Genomic DNA, 25,592 nt, shown 5'->3' with positions numbered 1-25,592 from the left:
CGGCGGGTAGGCAGGATGATGTGGGCGGGGAAGCCTTGTGGTCCCAGACGGGCCAGATTAATGGCTTCAGCGGGCCATATTCGGCCCATGGGCCATAGATTGAGGACCCGTTCTAGGTTGTTCCTCTCCTTGACTAGCTTCCATCATCCATGGTTTCTTGATGGGGTGGATCATTTGTTGTAAAAAAAAATGCAAGGACCATACTGGAATTAATACTAACAATGAAATGATTATGTTGTAATTAAAAGGGTTAAACTGAGATAAATAGTAAAATGAAGATAACAAATGCTAACAGTTAAAATACCGCGTAAATACTTTGATGATTTATACTTTTAAGATACTATCCATCCATATTAAAAGGAAAATAAATTGAAATGATATTGAATTAAGGAGTTTAAGATCAGTGTAATGGGTTTTAAGGATTTTTTTCTTTTATCAGATAGAATTTATGGCAACAACGTTAGAGAATCTTAAGTTGTGTTATTTGAAAACTAAGATTTGTGGTGAAATGTTTAATGTTAATGTTTGTTTAATGTTTATTAAATTTGTATACCGCCCTTCTCCCGAAGGACTCAGGGCGGTGAACAGCCAAAATTAAAATACATACAATATAAAATTTAAAATAAATTAAAACAGAATTAAATCAAATTGGCTTCCCAAAATTTTAAAACCCTTTACCCGTAAAATAATAGAAGGTAATTGATTTATGTAAAATGATATAAATTAGATAATTTCTTCTTTTATTTGCTTTTTTTTTTTTAAAAAAAAAGAAGGCAATTAGTAGGGATTTGGGAAAAGCTTTTGTTAAAGAGGAATTAGTAATTGTACCTACTTATGACCGGATCAATGGCTCGTTCTGAAAAGATTTTTGTTATGTTTATGTGTTTTTTAAAAAATTAAAAAAAATTGTTCAAAAAAAAAATGCAAGGTAAGGAGGGAGGAGGTGTGTATTTCAAGGCCTGCGTAACAAAGATAAAGGGAATGTGGACAGGTGGGACCCCTTTCAATGTAGAAAACAGGAGCTGACTGTCAGGCATATCATACAAGACATATTGCTAAGATAAGGAATAGGGCTAAGACAGAGCCAAGAGAAAGCTTGCTAAAAGTCTTCGAGGATCTTCAAAAGAAAAAGAAAAACCCAGAAAATCCAGTTGCCTCCTGAAAAAAAAAAAAAAAACCTTTGGGATAACCATTTTATTTTTATTTTATTTTATTTTATTTCAAATTTATATACCGCACCTTCTCCCAAGGGACTCAGGGCGGTGTACAGCCAGATAAAAACATAGAATACAAACATTAAGAACAATTAATATATATATATTAATTTGGACTTAAGAACAGACTTTCTTCTAGGATGCCTATTGGTTAACTTTTAGGAATAGGTCTGTAGAGATTCTCCATCATCCAAGTCGTGGTTGTCCCAAAGGTGGTTTTTTTCAGGAGGCAACTGGAATTTCTGGTTTTTCTTTGAAGAAGTTTCGCTTCTCATCCAAGAAGCTTCTTCAGCTCTGATTGGATGGTGGAGGATGGAAGGATTGATACTCCTTGCAGACAGCTGGTCCTTTGCATCCTTTTAGAGACCCAAATTGCAGACCCTCTAAAAGGATGCAAATGATCAGCTGTCTGCAAGGAGAATCAATCCTTCCCTTCCCTTCAGTTTGTTGTACTGCAGCCGCTCAAAACACAACCCATTTTCTATCAATAGAGTTTTTTTTTTCTTCATCAGGAATTCTGGGATTTAAATAACAAAAAACTAAAAGTTTTTACGATCTGAAAAAGTTTGAAAATCTCTAGTCTAGAATAGAGATAAGAAGGCGGAACCTGAAAAAATTGGGGGGAAGGTAAAGGCAAAGATAAAGATTCCCCTCGCACATATGTGCTGGTTGTTCCTGACTCTAGGGGGCGGTGCTCATCTCCGTTTCCAAGCCGAAGAGCCAGCGCTGTCTGAAGACGTCTCTATGGTCCTGTGGCCGGCATGACTCAATGCCAAAGGCGCACGGAACGCTGTTCCCTTCCCACCAAAGGTGGTCCCTATTTTTCTACTTGCATTTTTTACCTGCTTTTGAACTGCTGGGTTGGCAGAAGCTGAGACAAGGAACGGGAGCTCACCCCGTTACGCAGCACTAGGGATTCGAACCGCTGAACTGCCAACCTTTCAATTGACAAGCTCAGCGTCTTAGCCACTAAGCCACAGAGTCCCTTTTACCTCATGTAAGGTAAAGGTAAAGGTTCCCCTCACGCATACGTGCTAGTCGTTCCCGACTCTAGGGGGCAGTGCTCACCTCCGTTTCAAAGCCGAAGAGACAGCGTTGTCCGAAGATGTCTCCGTGGTCATGTGGCTGGCATGACTCAACGCCAAAGGCGCACGGAACGCTGTTCCCTTCCCACCAAAGGTGGTCCCTATTTTTCTACTTGCATTTTTTACCTGCTTTCGAACTGCTAGGTTGGCAGAAGCTGGGACAAGAAACGGGAGCTCACCCCGTTATGTGGCACTAGGGATTCGAACCGCTGAACTGCCGACCTTTCGATCGAGAAGCTCAGTGTCTTAGCCACCGCGTCCCAAAGAGAGAGAAAGACAGAAAGTGAAAGTGAAAGTGAAAGTGAAAGTAGAGGCAGCCCTTAATTAAACAACGGAGGGAGGGGAAACAGGGTTGATACATCCAGATCCCAGTTCTGAGCTGCAAACAAACAAATAAACAAAAACAAAACCCAGGAGCCCCTAGGGGGCAATCTGTATCTCTGGGGAAGGGGTGTGTGTGTGTGTTTGTGTTTGTATTTCCGTCTCTGTGTATTTTCATATTTCTACCTGTGCCCGCGTGTTTCTATGTGTATGTGTGTGTGCATGTGTGTGTCTATTTGTGTCTCCTTGCGTATTTTTATATTTGTACCTGTGCCCACGCGTTTCTGCGTGTGTGTCTGTCTGTGTGTCTATGAGTGTGTATTTGTGTCTCTGCGCATTTTCATATTTCTACGTGCACCCGCGCGTTTCTTTGTGTGTGTGTGTTTGTCTCTGGGTGTGTGTGTTTCTCTCTGGGTGTGTGTCTCTCTCTGTGTTTGTGTGTTTGTCTGTGTGTGTGTTTGTCTCTCTCTCTCTACGTTTGTGTGTTTGTCTGTGTGTGTGTGTGTGTTTCTCTCTGTGTGTGTGTTTGTCTGTGTGTGTTTGTCTCTCTCTCTCTGTGTTTGTGTGTTTGTCTGTGTGTGTATCTCTGTGTGTGTGTTTGTCTCTCTCTCTCTCTGTGTTTATGTGTTTGTCTGTGTGTGTGTTTGTTTGTCTCTGTGTGTGTGTGTGTTTGTCTGTGTGTGTTTCTCTCTCTGTGTGTGTCTCTCTGTGTTTGTTTGTGTCTGTGTTTGTTTGTCTCTCTCTCTGTCTGTGTGTTTCTCTGTGTGTGTGTCTCTCTCTGTGTGTGTTTGTGTGTTTGTCTGTGTGTGTGTGTGTGTGCATTTGTGTCTCCTTGTGTGTGTTTATATTTGTACCTGAGCCCATGTGTGTGTGTCTGTCTGTCTGTGTGTATTTGTGTCTCTCTGTGCATTTTCATATTTTCGTATTTCTACGTGTGCCTGCACATTTCTCTTTGTGTGTGTGAGTGTGTATTTGTGTCTCCTTGCTATTTCGATATTTCTACCTGCGCCAGCGCGTTTCTATGTGTGTCTGTCTATCTGCGTGCGTGTGCGCGTGTGTATTTGTGTGTCTCTGTACATTTTCATATTTCTACGTGCACCCGCGCGTTTCTCTTTGCGTGTGTGTGTGTGTGTGTGTGTGTGTGTGTGTGTGTGTGTGTGTGCGTGTTTGTCTCTCTCTCTCTCTCCACATCTGCAGAACATCTGGCTGGAGGGTGGAAAGGAGGACGAGAGAGCCACACCGTTCAAGGATGCCAGGCTTGGGCACCGGTGCCCTCCTCCTCCTCCCTCCTCCTCCCTCCTTTCGCTGGAGGACTACAACTCCCATGGGCCTCGCCCGCCCCTCCTCCTCCGGCTCCTCCTCCTCCTCCTCCTCCTCCTCCCCCCCCTCCCAGAAGCCCCGAGAAGAGAAGCGGGGGAGGCTCCCTTCCTCGCCCGCCTTTGCGCAGCCTCTCCGGGCTCAGCTGAGCGCAGCGCAGCGCAGGGAAGGGGAAGGGCTGGTTGGCCGGAGCTGCCCGTGGCCGGCCAAGGCGTGGCGAAGGAAGCGAAGCGGAGGGAGCCATGGGGGCGGCCCTGAGCACGGTGAGCAAAGCCGCTTCTTCTCCTTCTCCGGGCGCGGCTGGGAGGGAGTCCCCGCTCAACGACGGGCCCCGCGGCTGCTCTCCGGCTCTCTCGGGGGGGGGAGGGGGGAGGGGGAGGGGGACGTCGGTGCAAACCCCTCTCCCCTCCCCCCCCTAAAAAAAAAAAAAGGAATGTATCCCGGGGGTCTCCCTTGCCCCGGTTGGAGAGCGGGGCGCCCGGTTGGAGAAGGGCGCAGAGAGCGCTCTTGCCTGGTCCCCCTTTCCTCCCTTCCTCCTTTTCTCTCTCTCTCTCTCTCTCGTTCCTTTCTTTTCTTTTCCTTCTGCTTCCCTTCTCCTTCTTTCTCCTCCTCCTCTTCCTTCCTTCCTTCCCCTTCTTCTCCTCTCCTTCTTTTCCCTTCTTCTTCTCCTACTCCCCTTCCTTCCTTCCTTTCGTCCTTCCCTTCTCCGTCCTTCCTCCTTTTCTCCAACCGTTTCTCTCTCTCTCTCTCTCTCTCGTTCCTTTCTTTTGTTTTCCTTCTGCTTCCCTACTTCCTCCTTCTCCTCCTCTTCCTTCCTTCCTTCCCCTTCTTCTCCTCTCCTTCTTGCCTGCCCCCTTTCTCCTTCTTCTTCTTCTATCCTTCCTTTCTTTCATTTCCCTTCTCCATCCTTCCTTCCTTCCTCCTTTTCTCCACCCCTTTCTCTCTCTCTCTCTCTCTCTCTCTCATTCCTTTCTTTTTTTCCCTTTGCTTCTCTTCTCCTTCCTCCTCCCCCTCTTCCTTCCTTCCCCTTCTTCTCCTCTCCTTCTTGCCTGCCTCCCTTTTCCTTTTTTTCCTTTCTTCTTCTACTATCCTTCCTTTCTTTCGTGCTTCCCTTCTTCCTTCCTTCACTTCCTTTTCTCCTCTCCTCATTTCTTTTTTTTACCTCTGCTTCCCTGCTCCTTCCTCCTCCTTCTCCCCTGCCTGCCTGCCTCTTCCTTTCTCCACCTTTTCCCTTCTTTTTCTTCTACTGCCCTTCCTTCCTTTCTTCCTGCTTCCCTACTCCTCCCTTTTCTCCTCTCCTCTCCCCCTCACTTCTTTCTTTTCCCTCTGCTCCCCTACTTCTTCCTTCTCCTTCCTAACTGCCTCTTCCTTTCTCCTTCTTTTCCCTTCTTTTTCTTCTCCTCCCCTTCCTTCCTTCCTTTCTTCCCGGCTCCCCTTCTCTTTCCTTCTTCTCTTCCCCTTGCTCTCTCTCTCCCTCCCTTCACCTTCTTCCTTCCTTCCTGTGCCTCCCTTCTCTTTCTTTCCCCTTCTTCTCCTCCTCCCTTTCCTTTCTTCCCCTGCTTCCCTTCTCTTTCCTTCTTCTTTTCCCCTTGCTCTCTCTCTCCCTTCCTTCCTTCCCCTTCCCTTTCTTCCTTCCCCTTCTCCTCCTGTTTCCCTTCTCTTCTTCTTCCCCTTCTTTTTCCTGCCTCCCTTCTTCCTTCTCCTTCCTTCCCCTTCTTCGCCTTCTCCCTTCTTTCCTTCTTTCTCTTCTCCTCCTCCTCCTGTCTTGCTTTTGGGTCTCTGGGGGCAAATGGCGCTGCCCAGCTTTGGAGAGATTGGTGTCCAACCCTTCCTTGGGATTGAAGCTGTTGCTGGAAAGGCCTTCACTCCTCTTGAGGACCAAGGATGCTCCTGGATCCTGGAAGCCGATGGGAAGGATGGCTTCCAGTCAAATCTTCTCCTTCAGGGGCCTGGAATGGAGTGGAGAAGTGTCTATCTATCTCTGGGGTGAATTAGCCATGATCTTTGGGCTAAGATTCAGTTTGTGCCTTAAAAAAAAATATAAATATGGGCGAGGGGTATATTTATGGTCATCTTCACAAGCTTACTCTGGAACAAGATGTGGCAACTTGCAAGATGGGTGGACTCCCAACTCCCAGAATTGGGGAATTCTGGGAGTTGAAATCCACTCATCTTCAAGATGCCAAGGTGCGAGAACACCCAACACCGAAGCCATCAACCTCCATCCATCCAGACCTTGGGAAGAACATGGAGGCCTCCAGCCACACCTCTTGCCACAAATACTCTTAAGAAACATTTGGGCAATTGAGTGCAAGGAATTTTTGTTTTCCTCTCCCACGCCAGGCTAGAAATAACACTTGGCTCTGGGTGTCATTTCTCCTGAGACTGAATCGCTGGAAGGAAAGAACATTTTGCTTCGTGTTTTGAACCTTATCCTGGGACTACCAATTTCATTTTGCTGGAAGCCTCTTAGGGCAATACAGGGTTAGGATCTCCTGTCCTCCTTTAAGTAGGTCTAATGGGATTTATAATTGGTTAATCGCCGCCTTTTTAACCTAACCTGAATTTTAATTAATTAAAGGAAGGAGTTAAAAGCAGCTTGAGGGCCACTTAAGTATCCACCCCGCTACTTAGATATATTTTAATAAAATTAAAATCTCATTCAAAGCAAGCTAGGAACTAGGAAAATTAATTTCCCAAAGCAGATTTCCAGTGCTTTCTTTCCAAAATGTGGGTTTTTTAAAGAATGGAATTCTTTAGATTAGAATTCTTTATTGGCCAAGTGTGATTGGACACACAAGGAATTTGTCTTTGGTATATACGCTCTCAGTGTACATAAAAGAAAAGATACGTTCGTCAAGAATCATAAGGTACAACGCTTAATGATAAGTCATAGGGTACAAATAAGCAATCAAATCATATTAGGAAGCAAATATAAATCATAAGGATACAAGCAACAAGTTACAGTCATACAATCATAAGTAGGAGGAGATGGGTGAGAGGAATGATGAGAAGATTAATAGTAATAGTAATGTTCTTACGTTCTGATCAAACCTACAATCTTGTTATTCCATTCGAAACTAATTAATGGAGTCTGAACCAGCTTAACTTCTATATCTTCCAACCAACAACTACTGGTAGTATGAGAAATAATCTTCAAGTTGTAAAAAAAAAAAAAAAACAGTTATTTTTCCTAGAAGAGCAACAAGCTTAAATGAACAAGAAGCAACAGGTGGAAACTCATCAAGGAGAGAAGCAACCTAGAACTAAGGAGAAATTTCCTTACAATTAGGAACAATTAACCAGTGGAACAACTTGGCTCCAGAAGTTGTGAATGCTCCAACACTGGAAGTTTTTAAGAAGAGATTGGACAACCATTTGTCTGAAGTGGTGTAGGGTTTCCTGCCTAAGCAGGGGGTTTGACTAGAAGACCTCCAAGGTCCCTTCCAATTCTGTTATTCTATTCTATTTTAAATATTTGCACTTTATCCTATTGTGTGCAGTAGGATATCAGAACCAAGGTAGTGTCTCAAAAAATAAGCATAATAAGAATCGCTCTGTAGAATTTGGCTACAGAGATGAGTCCAGGGGTGACCTCAAGTAAGTAAGATTTTAATTTTTCTCCTTTGGTGACGCTTTTAATTCAATTCACATGCTTCGCTTGGCTTATGGGGCCAGCCAAAATGTGTGTCTGCACGCTTTCCAAAGGTCACAGCTACTTCTGGAGAGATGCTCCGTTTGTGAGCATTTGAAGGATCTATGGTGCATTTTCCACAGTCTTAATAGGGAGGCCCATGACCTGTATATAGTTGAAATTCCAGCTTCCCTAGTAAATTTCCATCTAAGTCTGCTGTCAGAAATTCCGAGAATGTTTAGTGAATTTCACTAGATCAGGGGTCGGCAACCTTAAACCCTCAAAGAGCCGCAAAGGTCCTAACTGGAAGCCCCCCACCCCGCCGTTCAAATCTGGAGCCGACCGGAAGTCCGGTTCCCCCACCATAGAGTCTCCTCCTAGTGTGGTGTCCTTTTTCCTCTACTTGTTCTAACCAAAAGCCCTATCAATTGTGGAGCTGACCAGAAAACCTGCCCCTTGCCATAGAGTCTCCTGGGACGCCATGCTTTCCTCCCCTTAACCGGAAGCTCCTCTCCAAATTGTGGTGCCGACCAGCGACACAGAGCCGCAGCAGAGGGATGAAAGAGCCACATGCGGCTCCAGAGCCGCAGGTTGCTGATCCCTGCACTAGATGTTCCTTGGGTGAGACTTCTAACAATATCTGTTGAGGTTCTCCTGAACCTAGGGCTGTCCACCAATTTTCATCTTACTAATCCAAATAATAATAATAATTATTATTATTATTATTTATTTAAATTTGTATACCGCCCTTCTCCTAGTGGACTCAGGGCGGTGAACAGCCAGAACTAAAACACATGCCACGTGGCAACGGCCCTGCCCGAGCTCCTTAACGTTATAGCCGAGGTGGCGGTGGACACCCCCAGACTTGCCATCATGGGGGATTTCAACCTGCCATCTATCGGTGAAACGTCTGAGGTGGCTCGAGAGTTCATGGCTTCCATGACGGCCATGGACCTTACTCAGTTAATTCATGACCCCACTCACACAGGAGGACACACTCTGGACTTAGTTTTTATCTCTGGTCAGTGGTTGAGTGGCCTTGATATAGGGGATATAGCCATCGAACCCTTGTCATGGTCTGACCACTCGCTCCTTCGACTGGACTTTCTAACCGCTGCACCCTGCCGCAGGGAGGCGGGACCGACCAGGTGGTTCCGCCCCAGGCGCCTGATGGACCCTGATAGGTTCCAGATGGAGCTTGGGCCATTTCCTGGGATTCTGGCTCATGACTCGGCTGAAGACCTGGTTGCCGCCTGGGATAGTGCGGCTGCCGGGGCCTTGGACCGAGTCGTGCCTTTGCGGCCTCTGACCCGGCACCGAACTCACCTAGCTCCTTGGTTTTCCGAGGAGCTTAGGGAGATGAAGCGCCGGAAAAGACGCCTGGAGAGTAGTTGGAGGACCAGCCGCTCCGAACCTGACCGAACACTGGTGAGGTCTCATATTAAGACCTACCTAGTGGCGATAAAAGCGGCGAAAACTAGTTATTTTGCCGCTCTTATCGCGTCATCAGATAATCGCCCAGCCGCCCTGTTTAGGGTGACCCGCTCCCTCCTCCATCTGGAAGTGCGGGATGACCCCTTGCAGGGTCGAGCTGAGGATTTTGTGCAGTATCTGTATGACAAAATCGCTCAGATTCGGGAAGGGCTGGCCTCTGACTGGGTATGTCCAGACGGGATGACTGAGACAGGTCTTGAGAGTGTTATCTGGGGGGAGTTTGATCCTGTGGCTCCCGAGGACATGGACAGGGTCCTGGGACGGCTGAACGCGACCACATGTTTATTGGACCCGTGTCCCTCCTGGTTGGTACTGGCTTCCCGGGAGGTGACACGAGGCTGGCTCCAGAAGATTGTTAACGCTTCTTTGGGTGAGGGGGTCCTGCCGGCCGCTTTGAAAGAAGCGGTGGTGAGGCCCCTCCTCAAGAAGCCTTCTCTGGATCCGGCTGTTTTGGCTAACTATCGTCCAGTCTCCAACCTTCGCTTCATTGCGAAGGTTGTTGAGAGTGTGGTGGCGCAACAGCTTCCCCGGTACCTGGATGAAGCTGTCTATCTAGACCCGCTCCAGTCCGGCTTCCGGCCTGGACACAGCACGGAAACGGCATTGGTCGCATTGGTGGATGATCTCTGGAGGGCCCGGGATAGGGGTTGCTCCTCTATCCTGGTCCTGTTAGACCTCTCAGCGGCTTTTGATACCATCGACCATGGTATCATGTTGCACCGGTTGGCGGGGTTGGGGGTGGGAGGCACCGTTTTGCGGTGGTTCTCCTCCTACCTCTCTGACCGGTCGCAATCTGTGTTGACAGGGGGGCAGCGGTCGACCCCGAGGCACCTTGCTTGTGGGGTGCCACAAGGGTCGGTCCTCTCGCCCCTTCTGTTCAACATTTATGTAAAGCCGCTGGGTGAGATCATCCGTGGCTTCGGGGTGGAGTTCCATCAGTACGCTGATGACACCCAGCTGTACATCTCCACCCCAGGCCACCCCAATGATGCCCTTAAAGTGATGTCCCAGTGCCTGGAGGCCGTGCGGGCCTGGATGGGGAGAAACAGGCTCCAACTCAACCCCTCCAAGACCGAGTGGCTGTGGCTTCCGGCGTCCCGATATAGCCAGCTGACGCCATCGCTGGCTATTGGGGGCGAATCACTCGCCCCCACGGAGAGGGCTCGTAACTTGGGCGTCCTCCTGGACGCACGGCTGTCGTTAGAAGATCATTTGGCGGCTGTGGCCAGGGGGGCTTTTTATCAGGTCCGCCTGATACGCCAGTTGCGCCCCTTTCTAGATCGGGACTCCCTACGCACAGTCACTCAGGCACTCGTCACTTCCCGCCTGGACTACTGCAACGCTCTCTACATGGGGCTCCCCCTGGGGTGCACCCGGAGGCTCCAGCTGGTCCAGAACGCGGCCGCGCGGGGGATTTTTGGGGCGACGAGGCGCTCCCATGTGACACCTCTCCTGCGCGAGCTGCACTGGCTCCCGGTGGTCTTCCGGGTGCGCTTCAAGGTGTTGGTGACCACCTTTAAAGCGCTCCATGGCTTAGGGCCCGGGTACTTACGAGACCGCCTTCTGCCACCAATAGCCTCCCACCGGCCAGTACGCTCCCACAGAGTGGGCCTCCTCAGGGTGCCATCCGCCAGACAATGTCGGCTGGCGACCCCCAGGGGGAGAGCCTTCTCTGTGGCGGCGCCCACCCTCTGGAACAACCTTCCCCCGGAGCTACGTACAATAACAGACCTCCGGATTTTTCGTCGGGCCCTGAAAACCCATTTATTTCAACTAGCTGGGCTGGCTTGAGTCAAATTTTAAACGGATTTTAAATTGGAATGTTTTAATTACGGCCAAAATTATTTAATTATTTTAAACAGTTCTTTTTTAGATTTTGTATGTTTTGTATGTATGTCTTGTTTTTACTTTGGCTGTTCACCGCCCTGAGTCCTACATTGGAGAAGGGCGGTATAGAAATTTAAACAAATAAATAAATAAACATGCAAATACAAAATTCAAAATTGTTAAAAGAATTATATAACTGGCCCAATTTAAAACAGTTCAATTTAAAACCCCATGACAATTTAAAACTAAAAACTAAAAAGACCAAAAAAGGGGGAGGGGATTCACGCCAGCCCTGCTTGATGGAAAAGAAAAGTTAATTTAATTTAATTGCCACCTATATTGTTACCTAACCTAGCATCTAAATTGCTCATTAGTGATTAATAATAATCATTTAAGCTCATTTCAAGGTCTCATACCTTCACATCATCATCCAGTCATGCCAAGGGTACTTGGTGATCTGTGTACGGTATTCCCCCCAAATTGATAAATGGAGACAATTGACATCAGTTGTGGGAATTGACAACTATGATATTTATTTATTTATTTCATTAAATTTCTATACCGCCCTTCTCCCGAAGGACTCAGGGCGGTGAACAGCCACAAGATAAAAACACATAAATACAAAAATTTAAAATAAAATAAAAACAAATTAAATAGTTTGGCTGAACAAATTTAAAATACCCCATAATTTAAAATAGATTAAAATTTACATTTAAAAAAGGGGAGAAGATTTAGGCCAGGCCAGCTTGATGAAATAAAAAAGTCTTAAACGCGTGACGGAAGGTGCACAGATCCGGGATCCTCCGTATCTCCGGGGGGAGCTCGTTCCAGATCGTAGGTGCCCGCACAGAGAAGGCTCTCCCCCTAGGGGCCGCCAGTCGACATTGTTTGGCCGACGGCACCCGGAGGAGCCCCTCTCTATGGGAGCGTACTGGCTGGTGGGAGGCTATTGATGGTAGCAGGCGGTCCCGTAGATAACCAGGTCCTAAGCCATATAAGTTACAACTATTATCCAGATTGCTTAGGATGTAGCAGACTTTGTGTGAGTTGGGACAACTTGAATTGTCTTGTGTGCATTTGAAATCTCTATAAGGGAAAAGGTATTCATGGAATTGACTGTAATGTGAAGAACGCAAAAGAAAATGCATTTATTAAATCTCCATTCTGCGTTTCCATGCAACAGTGTTCAACCCACAGCGAATCGACACAACCCACAATTATAGGATAAACGTCTTGGTCTCGCTAAATCTCTTTTGCTAAGTGTTGGAATGAGATCACGGCAGAAATGCTTGATCTAGATCAGTGTTTCTCAAACCTTGGCCATGTTAAGATACGTTTGACTTCACCTCCCAGAATTCCCCAGCCAGCATGACATTCTGGGAGTTGAAGTCCACACATCTTAAAAGTAGCCAAGATTGAGAAACACGGGCCCCTTTTAAGATGGCCAACATCTAACATCTTTTAGAAGGCCAACATCTAACATACTTCAGGAAGCTCTTTAGATTTGACCAATAAAATGAATATGTTCGTATTTGGTTAAACCAGGGATCTGCAACCTTAAACACTCAAAGAGCCATTTGGACCCGTTTTCCCACAGAAAAGAAAACACCGGGAGCCACAAAAACCCTTCCCGTGCCTGACTATTTCTTGAGCGGCCACAAAACTAGAATTAAGCGTTCTGTTTTCTTCTGAAATTTTTCTTGGATTTATCCATGGTTGGCCTGCCAGGGATTGAAAAACTCAATCAATCATGTGCCAGTGGGTGTCACACATTGGTGGTTGTGAAGCGTATTTTGAGTGCCCGGGAGCCGCAGCAGAGGGGAGAAAGAGCCACATCTGGCTCCAGAGCCGCAGGTTGCTGACTCCTGGGTTAAACCGAGCATCTGAACTATGTACTTCACTCAGTGCATTTACAAGCAAAGTATCAGGTGGGCTTGTTTTCCTGGGGAGTTGGTGGGAGGTTATCGGTTGCAGCAGGTGGTCTCGTAAGTACTCAGGTCCAACCCCCTACGAGCAGGAGACCCTACACCAGTGATGGTTAACCTTTTTGGTGCCGAGTGCCAAAACAAGTATGTGTGCACAAATGCATGTGTGAGTGCGTGAACCCCCAAAATGGAATGTGAGCACCCTTGAGCATGTGCCCCGCCCCCCCATGCCCCGTTTTGGCTTCCAGGTTGGCGCAGGAAGCTTTCCAGGCCCAAAACGGTGTGGGGAGGGCCTCACGAGACTTATTTTATCAAGCTGGCCTGGCCTAAATCTTCTCCCCTTTTTAAATGTAAACTTTAATTTGTTTTTAAATTATGGGGTATTTTAAATTCAGCCAAATTATTTAATTCGCTTTTACCTTATTTTAAATTTTTGTATTTCTGTGTTTTATCTTGTGGCTGTACACCGCCCTGAGTCCTTCGGGAGAAGGGCGGTATAGAAATTTAATAAAATAGAAATAAGTAAATAGAAATAGAAAACAGAATGTTTAATTCAACTACATGTGCTAGTTTTGTGGCCTCTCAAGAAATAGTCAGGCACGGGAAGGGTTTTTGTGGCTCCCAGTGTTTTCTTTTCTGTGGGAAATGGGCCCAAATGGCTCTTTTGAGTGTTTAAGATTGCAGACCCCTGCCCTACACCATTTCAGACAAGTGACTGTCCAGTCTCTTCTTAAAAATCTCCAGTGTTGGACTATCCATAAATAAATTAAATAAATAAATAAATCCACAACTTCTGAAGGCAACGTCTTGGGAGGTTTTTTGGTTGGGCTGTTTACTGTTAGCTTCAATCAGAATAGAATGGCCCTGATAGAAAAATCACTCGAGGGACCTTGAAAGTCTTAATCTTAATTGCTTCCTTGCTCTCATGATTAGCGCTTTGCATTCAAAGGAAGGAGGAAGGACACGGGGAAGAAGAATCATTGCTGGCAGGGAAAATGGAGTAACAGGGTCACCCAGTACCATTTTTATGGGGAGTGGTCACTTTGGAGCAGGAACATACCGTAGTAGAAGTTTTAGAGCAGAGGTCTCCAAACTTGGTAACTTTTAAGACTTGTGGACTTCAACTCCCAGAATTCTTCAGTTCAGCCATACTGGCTGGGGAATTCTGGGAGTTGAAGTCCACAAATCTCAAAAGTTGCCAAGTTTGGAGATCCCTGTTTTTGGAGTGACCAAACATTCCGAGTCTCGTTTGTAGTTCCTTGCAGAGAATGAGTTGCTGGGAATTGACATAGTAAAAAGACGTGAGAATTGGGCACCCTTGGGCTTGTTCAGGAAGAATAGGACATGTAAAACGGAGGTGGAAATATCACCCGCAGGTTTCAAGAAGAAGAGAGAAGTTGTGTGAAGTGGAGAGAGACTGTCTCAATTCTAGCCTCGAAATGGAATGAATCTTGATAACCGAAGTTGGAAGGGACCTTGGAGGACATCTAGTCCAGCCCGCTGCTCAAGCAGGAAACCCTATACCATTTTAGACAAAAGATGTCTCAATTTTTTAGACAAATGATAAATTGAGACAATTGACATCAGTTGTGGGAATTGACAACTACTTCCTGTCTTTCTGCTGTGGTTGGGTCTTTCCTCCCTTTGTAACCTTAACAGAATAACGGAGTTGGAAGGGACCTTGGAGGTCATCTAGTCCAACCCCCAGGGCCCAAGAAGGAGACCCTACACTATTTCTGGCAGTCCAGTCTTTCTTGAAAGCTTCCAGGGATGAAGCTCCAACAACTTCTGAAGGCAACCTCTGTTCCATGGGTTGATGGTTCTCACTGTCAGGAAATTTCTCCGTATTTCCAGGTTGAATCTCTCCTTGATCAGTTTCCATCCATTATTCCTTGTCTGGCCTTCAGGAGCTTTGGAGAATAGGTTGACCCCCTCCTCTCTGTGGCAGCCCCTCAAATATTGGAAGAGTCCTATCCTGTCTCCCCTGGTCCTTCTCTTCACTAGACTAGCCATGCCCAGTTCCTGCAACCGTTCTTCATATGGTTTAGCCTTCAGTCCTCTAATCGTCTTCTCCTTTTCCTCTTGGTTTTATTTCCTCTTCCCTTCCATCTCGGTCATAACTTTGGGTTCCTCCCCATCATTTCTCTGAGCAGCTGTTGCTAATGTTTTTCAAGTAGCATTTTGGCATGAACCAGGATGTTTCCCCCCACAATGTGGTAACTCTGTGGTCCTTCCTCTCCCTCATCCTCTCTTACTTCATTTCCCTTGTTTTCCTCTCCACTTGTGGTTGATGAAGGAGCAAAATAGAGGCAGAAGAGCTATCTCTGCTTACCTCCTTACCTGGCTTCACTGGCCTAAGGGTTGATTAGCCAAATTTAGAAGTTTCATGAGAGTTAAGCCTCCATTGGATGTCCTTGAGAGGGTTCTTTTAGAGCAGGGGTCTTCAACCTTGGCGGTTTTATGACTGGCTGAGGAATTCTGGGAGTTGAATACTGATTAGATGAACAGAGTTGGAAGGGATCTTGTAGGTCATCTAGTCCAATCCCCCCCAACCCAAGTAGGAGACCCAACACCATTTCTGACAGATGGCAGTCCAGTCTCTTCTTGAAAGCCTCCAGGGATGAAGCTCCCACAACTTCTGAAGGCAACTTCTGCTCCATGGGTTGATTGTTGTCACTGGCAGAAAATTCCTCCTCCTTTCAAGGTTGAATCTCTCCTAGTTCAGTTAACATCCATTATTCCTTGTCTGGCCTTCGGGTGCTTGGGAAAATAGCTTGAGCCCCTTCCTCTCTGTGGCAGCCCCTCAAATATTGGAAGAGTGCTATCATGTCTCCCCTGGTCCTTCTCTTCACTAGACTAGCCAGGCCCAGTTCCTGCAACCGTTCATTGTATGTTTTAGCCTCCAACTATCCCCTAATCATCCTGGTTGCTCTTCTCTGCACTCTTTCTAGAGTCTCCACATCTTTTTTATAGTGTGGTGACCAAAACTGGATGCTGTACTCTAGGTGTGGTCTTACTAAGGCTTTCTAGAGTGGTATTAGTACCTCCCTTGATCTTGATTGTATCCCTCTGTTAATGCAATTTAGGATTGCACTGGCTTTTTTGGCTGCCACCGCACACTGTTGGCTCATATTTAACTGGTTGTCCACTAAGACTCCAAGATCTCTCTCACAGTTACTGCTATTGAACTCACATTGCCAAATTTGGAGACTCCTGATTTAGAGGAACAAAAAAGTGAGGATTTTTTAAATTGGATTTAAAACGGGGGGAAGAAAAGAATTAAAGTTCACGCCTTGGTCTACTTTGAATTTTTTGATATTATTTTTTCTTTCAACCCAGATAGGATTCCTAACTGCCTAAATAAATGTTGGCTTTGACCCCAGGACAATTTTAATTTTTTTTCCGGTTTGCTCCCTTTCGGGTCGTTGGCTCTTGAGTTTCTGGAAACCATCCTAGGAAATATGATCAACATTATATGATATAAACATAATATAATCCAGAGGAATATTCCTTTCTGTCACTGGTGGTATTTGGGCAAGCAAAACTAAACGTAGGATCAAAGCAATTGTGCATTTCCAATCTTTGTACCGAAAACATGTTGGGGGTTAGAAAGCAAATTTGGGGGTAGAGGTAGATAAAGTTTGGGTGTTCCTAAAATGCAACCAGGGTGGATAAAAATCAATGATTTTTTTTAAAACAAAATCAAAAAAATCAGATTTTTTTTTATTTAAATCGGATTTTTTTTATTTTTATCGAATTTATTTTAATAAAAAACTTTTGGGGTAAAAATCTATCGTAAGATAGTTTTCTATTTAAGATACATAAATAATTTAGTTTATTCAGCATGAAATGGAGCATAGTTATGTAGCAGGAGGCTGTATATTCTGCAACACTGGGACTATCGGTGAGTCAACAGTGGGTCGAAGGAGTAGCAGAGAGGACAGCTGCTCTTTAAAAATTATGATTTAAATCGAGTTGATTTAAATCAAGCCTTTTTACTAGTGATTTAAATCACGATTTAAATTGTGATTTAAATCAACTCGATTTAAATCAAATCCACCCTGAATGCAACAGATTGAAAGTACAAGCTCTCATTCCCCTTAAAAAAAATTTTTTTTAAAAAAAGAAGGCATTGGTATTTTCTTCGTGCCGTTCTTTTTGGCAAGCATTAAGGCTGTGTCAGAGAGCTAAATCTGAATTGGCTCTACATTGCTCAGCGCCTGCCACACCCTTAAACGGGAGCCAAGAATGCTAAACTCACATCTGGGTTAGTATTTTGTGAGCACTGAGAGTGGGATCCTGCTCTTTGGCGTTTTTAAAAAGGAAATTGAGTTTCCCCCCCACTGTTTTATTTCTTGTTTTCTTTCAGTAGTTCTGTGTTAAGTTTCCAGCCTTGCTACAGGAACTCAGATCTGCTTCCATGGGAATCGTCTTTCATTTAATCCCCACGTAGAAGAGAGTAGAGTAGAGTAGAGTAGAGTAGAGTAGAGTAGAGTAGAGTAGAGTAGAGTAGAGTAGAGTAGAGTGGTAGAATAGGATAGAATAGAACAGAACAGAACAGAACAGAACAGAGAGTAGGTAAAAAAAATGGAATAGAATTAGAATAGAATTAGAATAGATTTAGGAATGGAATGGAATGGATTAGAATTAGAATAAATTTAGGGATGGGATGGAATAGAATAGAATAGAATAGAATAGAATAGAATAGAACAGAACAGAACAGAACAGAACAGAACAGAACAGAACAGAACAGAACAGAACAGAACAGTAGGTAGAAAAAATGGAATAGAAGTAGAATAGATTTAGGAATGGAATGGAATGGATTAGAATTAGAATAAATTTAGGGATGGGATGGAATAGAATAGAATAGAATAGAATAGAATAGAATAGAATAGAATAGAATAGAATAGAATAGAATAGAGAGTAGGTAGAAAAAATAGAATAGAATTAGAATAGAATTAGAATAAATTTAGGAATGGGATGGAATAGAATAGAATAGAATAGAATTCTTTATTGGCCAAGTGTGATTGGACAAACAAGGAATTTGTCTCTGGTGCATAGGTTCTCGGTGTACATAAAAGAAAAGATACGTTCGTCAAGAATCATAAGGTACAACGCTTAATGATAGTCATAGGGAGCAAATAAGCAATCAAATCATATTAGGAAACAGTCAATATAAATCTTAAGGATATCAGCAACAAGGTTACAGTCATACAGTCATAAGTGGGAGGAGATGGGTGATAGGAACGATGAGAAGACTAATAGTAAAGCAGACTTAATAACTTAATAACATGCACTGATGATGTTACCTAGTTGGGTCATGAAAGGTCCCCAAGTAAACCACCAAGCTCAGAGAGTATCAAGGATCCCAGTCCTCCTCCTCCTCCTTCCTCCTCCTCTCTGCAAACCCCACTCCCTTTTAGCACTGATGATGTTATCTAGTTTGGTAATGAAACGTCCGCAAGAAAACGACCAAACTCAGAGAGCACCAAAGACCCCACAGTTCTCCTCTTCTTCCTCTCCCCCTCTCCTGCCCCCCAGCACTGATGATGTTATCTATTTTGGTAATGAAACGTCTGTCTGCAAGAAAACCACCAAGCTCAGAGAGTACCAAGTTGCCCATAGTACTCCTCCTTCTCCTCCTCCTCCTGCATTGTTTTTTCCTGTACGAGACTTACTGTTATAGGGCGCATCAAATGTTTCAACCTTCGATTTCCAAACGTCAGGAAGTCAAACATTGTGACATGCCTCGGGGGATTATAAAAGGTATTTTGGTTCCTTTAATATAATTTGGACGGGCTCGGTAAGCGAACGACGTAAATATCCTAATAGGGTAAGTAATATTTTGTTGCATTCCAAGACGCAACTTAGATATTGGAACGGTTCCTTCGTATTTCGAGGCCTGTTTATATCTGCAATATTTTGTGGTCAGAAGATAGTCATGGGGTTTTTAGTTTCTTCTCTCCTTCCCACCCCCGGAAGGATAATGAAAATGCGGTATTTTATGTCCTGTGCTTCAAAACAGAAATCTTCCTGCATTAGTAATTCATGAACATTAGTGCCAGCTCTGGGAATATCTGATGTAGCATCTCAAGGAGATAAGCTTGATTATGAAGTGGGTATGTCTAGTTTGATGAAGAGAAGGACCAGGGGAGGCATGATAGCAGTCTTCCAATATCTCAAGGGCTTCCCCAAAGAAGAGGGAGTCAAGCTATTCTCCAAAGCACCTGAGGGCAGGAGAAGAAGCAATGGGTGGAATTAATCAAGGAGAGAAGCAACCTAGACCTAAGGAGAAATTTCCTGACATTTGGAGCAATTAATCAGTGGAAAAACTTGCCTCCAGAAGTTGTGAATTCTCCAACATTGGAAGTTTTTAAGAAGATGTTGGATAACCATTTGTCTGAAGGGGTATAGGGTTTCCTGCCTAAGTAGGGGGTTGGATTAGAAGACCTCCAAGGTCCCTTCCAAATCTGTTTATTCTATTCTATTCTATTCTATTCTATTCTATTCTATTCTATTCTATTCTATTCTATTCTATTCTATTCTATTCTATTTCAGCACTACTAACCTCTATCCTGCAAAAAAAAAAACCACCTTTTTTTATAAATAAAAAGAAAAACTATTCTATACTTCTTGGAAAGTATATACAAAATATGCTTCTTATGCTTTTATAAGTAATATAACAGGAATGGTATTTAAATTCATTTTTTTTCCCAACCAGCAAGAGATGCATGAGCACGAGTGTCCAAGAGAAAAATTATACAGCCTCTTTCAGATTTAAGTTTGCTGAAATAAAACCTATCCCCAAGTATATAGATTATAGCATTGATGTGCAAAATGTTTTTTTTTTTAAAAAAATATAACGGGTATAACATATTCATTTTATTTCCAAGTAGTACAGTTGCATGAGCAACTGTGTGCAGCCTCGTTCAGTTTTAAGTTTGTTGAAATAAAAATAAAAAACCTTAAGGAACACTGTGGCTCATCACGACACTGAGCTTGTCGATCGAAAGGTTAGCAGTTCAGCGGTTCGAATCCCTAGTGCCGCGTAACGGGGTGAGCTCCCGTCCCTTGTCCCGGCTTCTGCCAACCTAGCAGTTCGAAAGCACGTAAAAAAAATGCAAGTAGAAAAATAGGGACCACCTTTGGTGGGAAGGCAACAGCGTTCCGTGTGCCTTTGGTGTTGAGTCATGCCAGCCACATGACCACAGAGACGTCTTCGGACAGCGCTGGCTCTTCGGCTTTGAAACGGAGGTGAGCACCGCCCCCTAGAGTCAGGAACGACTAGCACACATGTGCGAGGGGAACCTTTACCTTTACCTTTAAACCCTGGCATTGAAAGCTAATCCGATCACGAAGTGGCATTATAATAAGAACATTAGTTGTTTGGTATAGCACAAACTATTCTAAAATAAGACCGAGTCGGCAGTGAAAGAGAAGCATCTTGAATGAGTTGGCTTTGGAGTCATGTTTTAAACCTTGTGCCCACGGTTGAGCTCATCTAACCATAATAGGTAGTCGCACTTGCCACTAAAACTTGCGCCCACACCCAATGAGACAGCTGGAAGGTCAACTCTCGGATGGGTGGGGGAAATTGATGAGATGCCCAAAATGTAGAGAAAAAAAAATAAGAACAAAAACTTATTTGTGCGAGACCGGGAATGGAAAGAAGATGAGAGAAGAAAAATAGGTGGAAGGAAAATCACCCATGTCACCATATCTTGGAAGGGAAATTTGGTTTTGTGTGTGTGTGTGTGTGTTTTAATTTGATTTATATGCCGCCCTTCTCCGGAGACTCAGGGTGGCTTACAATGCGTTAAGCAATAGCCTTCATCCTTTTGTATATTTATACAAAGTCAGCTTATTGCCCCCATAATCTGGGTCCTCATTTTACCTACCTTTGAAAGGATGGAAGGCTGAGTCAACCTTGAGCCTGGTGAGATTTGAACTTGCAGTAATTGCAGGCAGCAGATGTAAGTGGATGTTAATTAGTCTGCTAAGCCACCAGAGCTTTTGAGTTTGTTGTACTGCAGCCACTCAAAACACAACCCATTTTCTATCATTAGAGGGGTTTTTTTCTTCATCAGGAATTCTGGGATTTTAAAAAAAAAAAAAAAACCAAAAAGTTTTTACTATCTGAAAAAGTTTGAAAATCTCTAGTCTAGAATAGAGATAGGAAGGCCTGGGGGCGGAAACTGAAAAATTGGGGGGAAGGTAAAGGTAAAAGGTTCCCCTCGCACATATGTGCTAGTTGTTCCTGACTCTAGGGGGCAGTGCTCATCTCCATTTCAAAGCCGAAGAGCCAGCGCTGTCCAAAGACGTCTCTGTGGTCATGTGGCCAGGATGACTCAACGCCAAAGGCGCACGGAACGCTGTTCCCACCAAAGGCGGTCCCGATTTTTCTACTTGCATTTTTTACCTGCTTTCGAACTGCTAGGTTGGCAGAAGCTGGGACAAGGAACGGGAGCTCACCCCGTTACGCGGCACTAGGGATTCGAACCGCTGAACTGCAGACCTTCCGATCGACAAGCTCAGCATCTTAGCCACTGAGGGAGTTTTTTTCTGTTTTTTTCTAAAGCCATTTGGGGGAAAAAATCTAAAAACACTCCCTTTAACCAGTTAAAAGTATTTTCTCAATTCTGCATGGAAGGTCGTCTTCCATTCCTTTCCTTTCTTCTTGAGCTGAATATTGCTGTTTGCTAAGTCATGTCCGACTCTTCGCGACCCCATGGACCACACCATGCCAGGGCCATCTGTCCTCCACTGTCTCCTGGAGTTTGTCCAAATTTGTGTCCATTGCGTCGATGACACTATCTTAAACGACAAGGTGGCACAATGGTTAGAGTGCAGTATTGCAGGCTAACTCTGCCCACTGCCAGCAGTTCAATCCTGACCGGCTCAAGGTTGACTCAGCCTTCCATCCTTCCGAGGTGGGTAAAATGAGGACCCAGATTGTTGAGGGCAAGAGGCTGACTCTGTAAAGTGAGTGCTTTAGACCAGTATGAAGCAGTATATAAGTCTAAGGGCTATTGCTATTCCTCCCTTCTTCCTTCCTTCCTTTGTTTCTTTCTTTTTCTTTATTTTCTTCCTTCTCTCTTTCCCTTCCCTCCTTTCTTTCTTTCCTTCTTTTCTTTTTCTCTTTTTTTCTCCTTCCTTCTCTCTTTTTTTTCTCTCCTCTCCTCTCCCTCCCTTCCTTCCTCTCTAAATCCCTTTTTCATTCTCCTTCCTGGTGGCAGAGTGGTTAAGAGTGCAGTATTGTAGACTAACTCTGCATTCCACTGCCAGCAGTTCGATCCCAACCGGCTCGAAGTTGACTCAGCTTTCCGTCCTTCCGAGGTCGGAAAAATGAGGACCCAGATTGTTGGGGGCAAGAGGCTGACTCTGTGAACCGCTTAAAGAGGGCTGTGAAGCGGTATACAAGTACTACTAGTAGTACTATCTCTGCCGTCCTCTCCTCCTTTGGCCTTCCATCTTTCCCAACATCAGGGTCTTCTCCAAGGAGTCCCTCTCTTCTCCTTAGGTGGCCAAAATTATTTGAGCTTCAGCTTCAACATCTGTCCTTCCAAAGAACAGTCACAGTTGATTTCTTCTAGGATTAGAACTGACCTGGATACTGACAGATGTTATTTGTTCCACATGCTCTTTTTATCAGTCCTTACATCACCAAGGCCAACCCTGTAAATTCAGTTAGACAAATAGCCCACACGTGTGTCGAAAATTCAAGTACGTTTCAGGTACACAAGCGAATTCGCCTTCGGATGAAGGGAAGCAGTTGGAAAGAAGGATTAGTAACAAGATCCTCGAAGCCAAATGCTATCTGCTGGCAGTCCAGGGGAACAATCTCTACTATGTGGTGTAGGAGTTGTTGCAGCCTTGAAATATTCGCCTTTTGCAAGAAGGAAATTTCACTGATTTGCATTGCAAATGCAGATTTGCAAAGCATATTTTGGAGGGGAAATAGCCTTGCAACTTCCTATCACTTCTTTGCAGCATCCTCTCTCTAAAAGAAAAGTTTTCCCAGGTAATATTGCTTACAGAACATTCTGATACGAACATTTTATCTATTAAGTCCTGTTTTTAGCTATGCAAGGTTGTGTGTAAGTGACGGGGAAGTGAAGACCTCCCTCTGATCCGAGCTTTTCTGGGGATTAGAAAGAAAATCCACCATTCATTTATTCAGATAGACATTCGCTGTATGTAAAAAAAATTCCCCTATCCAGTCGTATCCGAGTCTAGGGTGTAATTATGTCTCCATTTCTTTGCTGAAGGACCCACTATTATTTGAAGAAATTTTCCATGGTCATGTATGCCAGCATGGTTATATGCTAAAGTATACACGGATCATTGTTACCTTTTCACCGAAGTGGTACCTATTGATCTACTCGCATTTGCTTGCTTTCGAACTGCTCGGTGGGTAGGAGCTGAGGCGAGAAACGGGAACTCGCCCCATCTCACAGTGCTCGGGTCTCGAACCTGTTAGTTTTCCAACTGACAAGCTCAGCATCTTTAGACTCTGAGCCCCCATTCCCTGTATAGCTTTGAATAAATTTCCTTGTTCCTATCCCGTGGTATGCCCAGAATAATCCTGATCTAATTAACTAAGAGGGTTATTGAAACGATTGCAGAGATAATCGATACAGAATACTTGGGAACTTTTGAAAGAGTTGTGAAACGATGCATTTTTCTCAGTTCACCCCATTCTTCTCCTTACAAGACAATGCCAGCAAGTTACATACCACCTGATTAGTTAGTTAGAAAGGAAGAGCCCGTATCTTTAATACCATCTAATAATAATATTTAGATGTGATTACGTCATAGTCTTTTGTGGTGGGTAGATAATACTTTAAAAAAGCACTCCTGTTACGTTTTATTGTTTGTTTGTCTTGTTCTTAGCCATTTTCTAATTTATTTCTGTTTATCAAGTCAGGATGCTGAATTTTAACATCTTCTTTCTTTTATCTTACAGTTGGGAAACATTATCCTGTTTCCAGCCTATTTCGTGATCGGTTTGATCAAGCGACTTTTCTCAAAATCAATGCCTCCGATCACGTTGGAAAACCCAGATGTAAAATATGCATTACGGCTGATCGATAAAGAGGTAACACATAAATTGCTCTCATATTTCTCTCTCTCTGTCTCTCCCTCCCTCCCTCTTTCTCTCCCTCTCCCTCCCTCCCTCCCTCTCTCCCACTCCTTCCCTCTCTCTCCCCTTCTCTCTCCCTCTCCCCTTCTCCTCTCTCCCTCCCTCTCTCTCCCCCTCCCTCTCTTTCTCCTCCCTCTCCCCTTCTCCTCTCTCCCTCCCTCTCTCTCCCCCTCCCTCTCTTTCTCCTCCCTCTCCCCCTCCCTCTTTCTCCCCCTCCCTCCCTCTCTCTCTCCCCCATTCCTCCCTCTCTCCTCTCTCCTTCCCTCCGTCTCCCCCTCCTCTCTCTCCCTCCCTCCCTCTTTCTCCCTCCCTCCCTCTCTCTCCCTCCCTCCCTCTCTTTCCCCTCTCTCTCCTTCCCTCTCCCCCTCCCTCTCTCCCTCTCCCCCCTCCCTCTTTCTCCCCCTCCCTCCCTCTCTCTCTCTCTCTCCCCCATTCCTCCCTCTCTCCTCTTCTCTCTCCTTCCCTCCCTCTTTCTCCCTCTCTTTCTCCCACCCTCCCGCTCTCTCCCTCCCTCCCTCCCTCTCTCTCCCTCCCTCTTTCCCCCTCTCTCTCCCTCCCTCTCCCACCTCTTTCCCTCCCCCTCTCTCTCCCTCGCTCTCTCCCCCTTTCCCTCCCTCTCTCTCTTACAGCAGATTTTTAAAAAATGTTTTAATACCCAAAATGATGTCAGTATGCCAAGGAACCGAGATTGAAGTAGGTAGAATAAACACTTCATACTCCCTAATTGTTGATATGTGGCGGTTTTACCTATATCAACCTTTGGAGCATTGTATGCATTGAGAAATATTGCAAAATGTAGGTTAGTGCTGTGGCCTTTCGTAATACAGAGAGGTTGAAAAACTGGATTTTGCAGCTACCCTCCTTCATATTTAAATTGATTTAGAAATTTTCTATAGACACCTACTCGCTCACAGGTGGCTCTAAGCCATAAGAAAAGAAAAAAATTCTACCTTGATGGAAAAATTAGTAATTTTGGGGTCGATGCTGATGTGCAGTGCATGTATCACGTATAACGTAATAAATCAAGTGGAAAATCTCGGGTGTAAAATTGGACAGCTGGAGATAAAATACACCCATATTTATTATTTCAAACCAACCTCGTAATAATTCTTCCTTGACTGGGCATTTTTTTCCTAAAAGGCTAAATCTGCAGCTGCCCTGATTTCTAATTTATGCAAGCCTGTTTGCATAAATATTAAATAGTATTAAATATATGGCTCATTGGAGCTGCCAGCTCACTGCCTTGCATTCTGAAATGTTTCCTCTGTGAACGGAACCCATTATATTTTCTGAATATGTGACCTTAGCTCTGAGTCTGGATTTATTGATCTGATCTGGGTCCCATCCATGTGTACAACTCCTGAAAGAAGGCTAGTCATAAAACATTAAACAGAGATGAGTACTGCCCCCCAGAGTCAGGAACGACTAGCACATATCTGCAAGGGGAACCTTTACCTTTATATAGATGTGGCCTTCCCAGAAAGTTTTAACTGAAGGGTTTGGCTTCCAATTGCACAGTCACGATAGCTCCACAAACAACGAAAGATAGTTAAGCAGGCAGTCTTGGTTAGGTGCTGTTGGGAACCGTGTTTATTTCTTCAGTCCGTCACCGTTCTGAAATGCAGATGATGT

The 25,592-nt window shown here is 44.6% G+C and overlaps 1 protein-coding gene across 1 annotated transcript in view; it reads left to right on the top strand.

The window, feature by feature from the left end:
• The first annotated feature begins 4,037 nt into the window (after nucleotides 1–4,037).
• Nucleotides 4,038–25,592, top strand: part of LOC139319784 (NADH-cytochrome b5 reductase 3-like) — a 36,721-nt gene continuing 15,166 nt past the window's right edge. Inside the window, exons 1-2 of the mRNA XM_070947818.1 lie at nucleotides 4,038–4,200; nucleotides 23,784–23,915. Coding sequence (XP_070803919.1) covers nucleotides 4,180–4,200; nucleotides 23,784–23,915 — 153 coding nt within the window. The 5' untranslated portion in view covers nucleotides 4,038–4,179. The remainder of the gene's footprint in view (nucleotides 4,201–23,783; nucleotides 23,916–25,592) is intronic.

This window comes from Pituophis catenifer, unplaced genomic scaffold (genome assembly GCF_029215685.1).
Source record: "Pituophis catenifer annectens isolate HBS135680 unplaced genomic scaffold, rPitCat1.0.hap2 SCAF_7, whole genome shotgun sequence".
In the NCBI taxonomy this organism is placed as follows: domain Eukaryota; kingdom Metazoa; phylum Chordata; class Lepidosauria; order Squamata; family Colubridae; genus Pituophis; species Pituophis catenifer.
The sequence above is the reverse complement of the archived record's forward strand: the minus strand, read 5'-3'. Positions and strand labels throughout refer to the sequence as shown.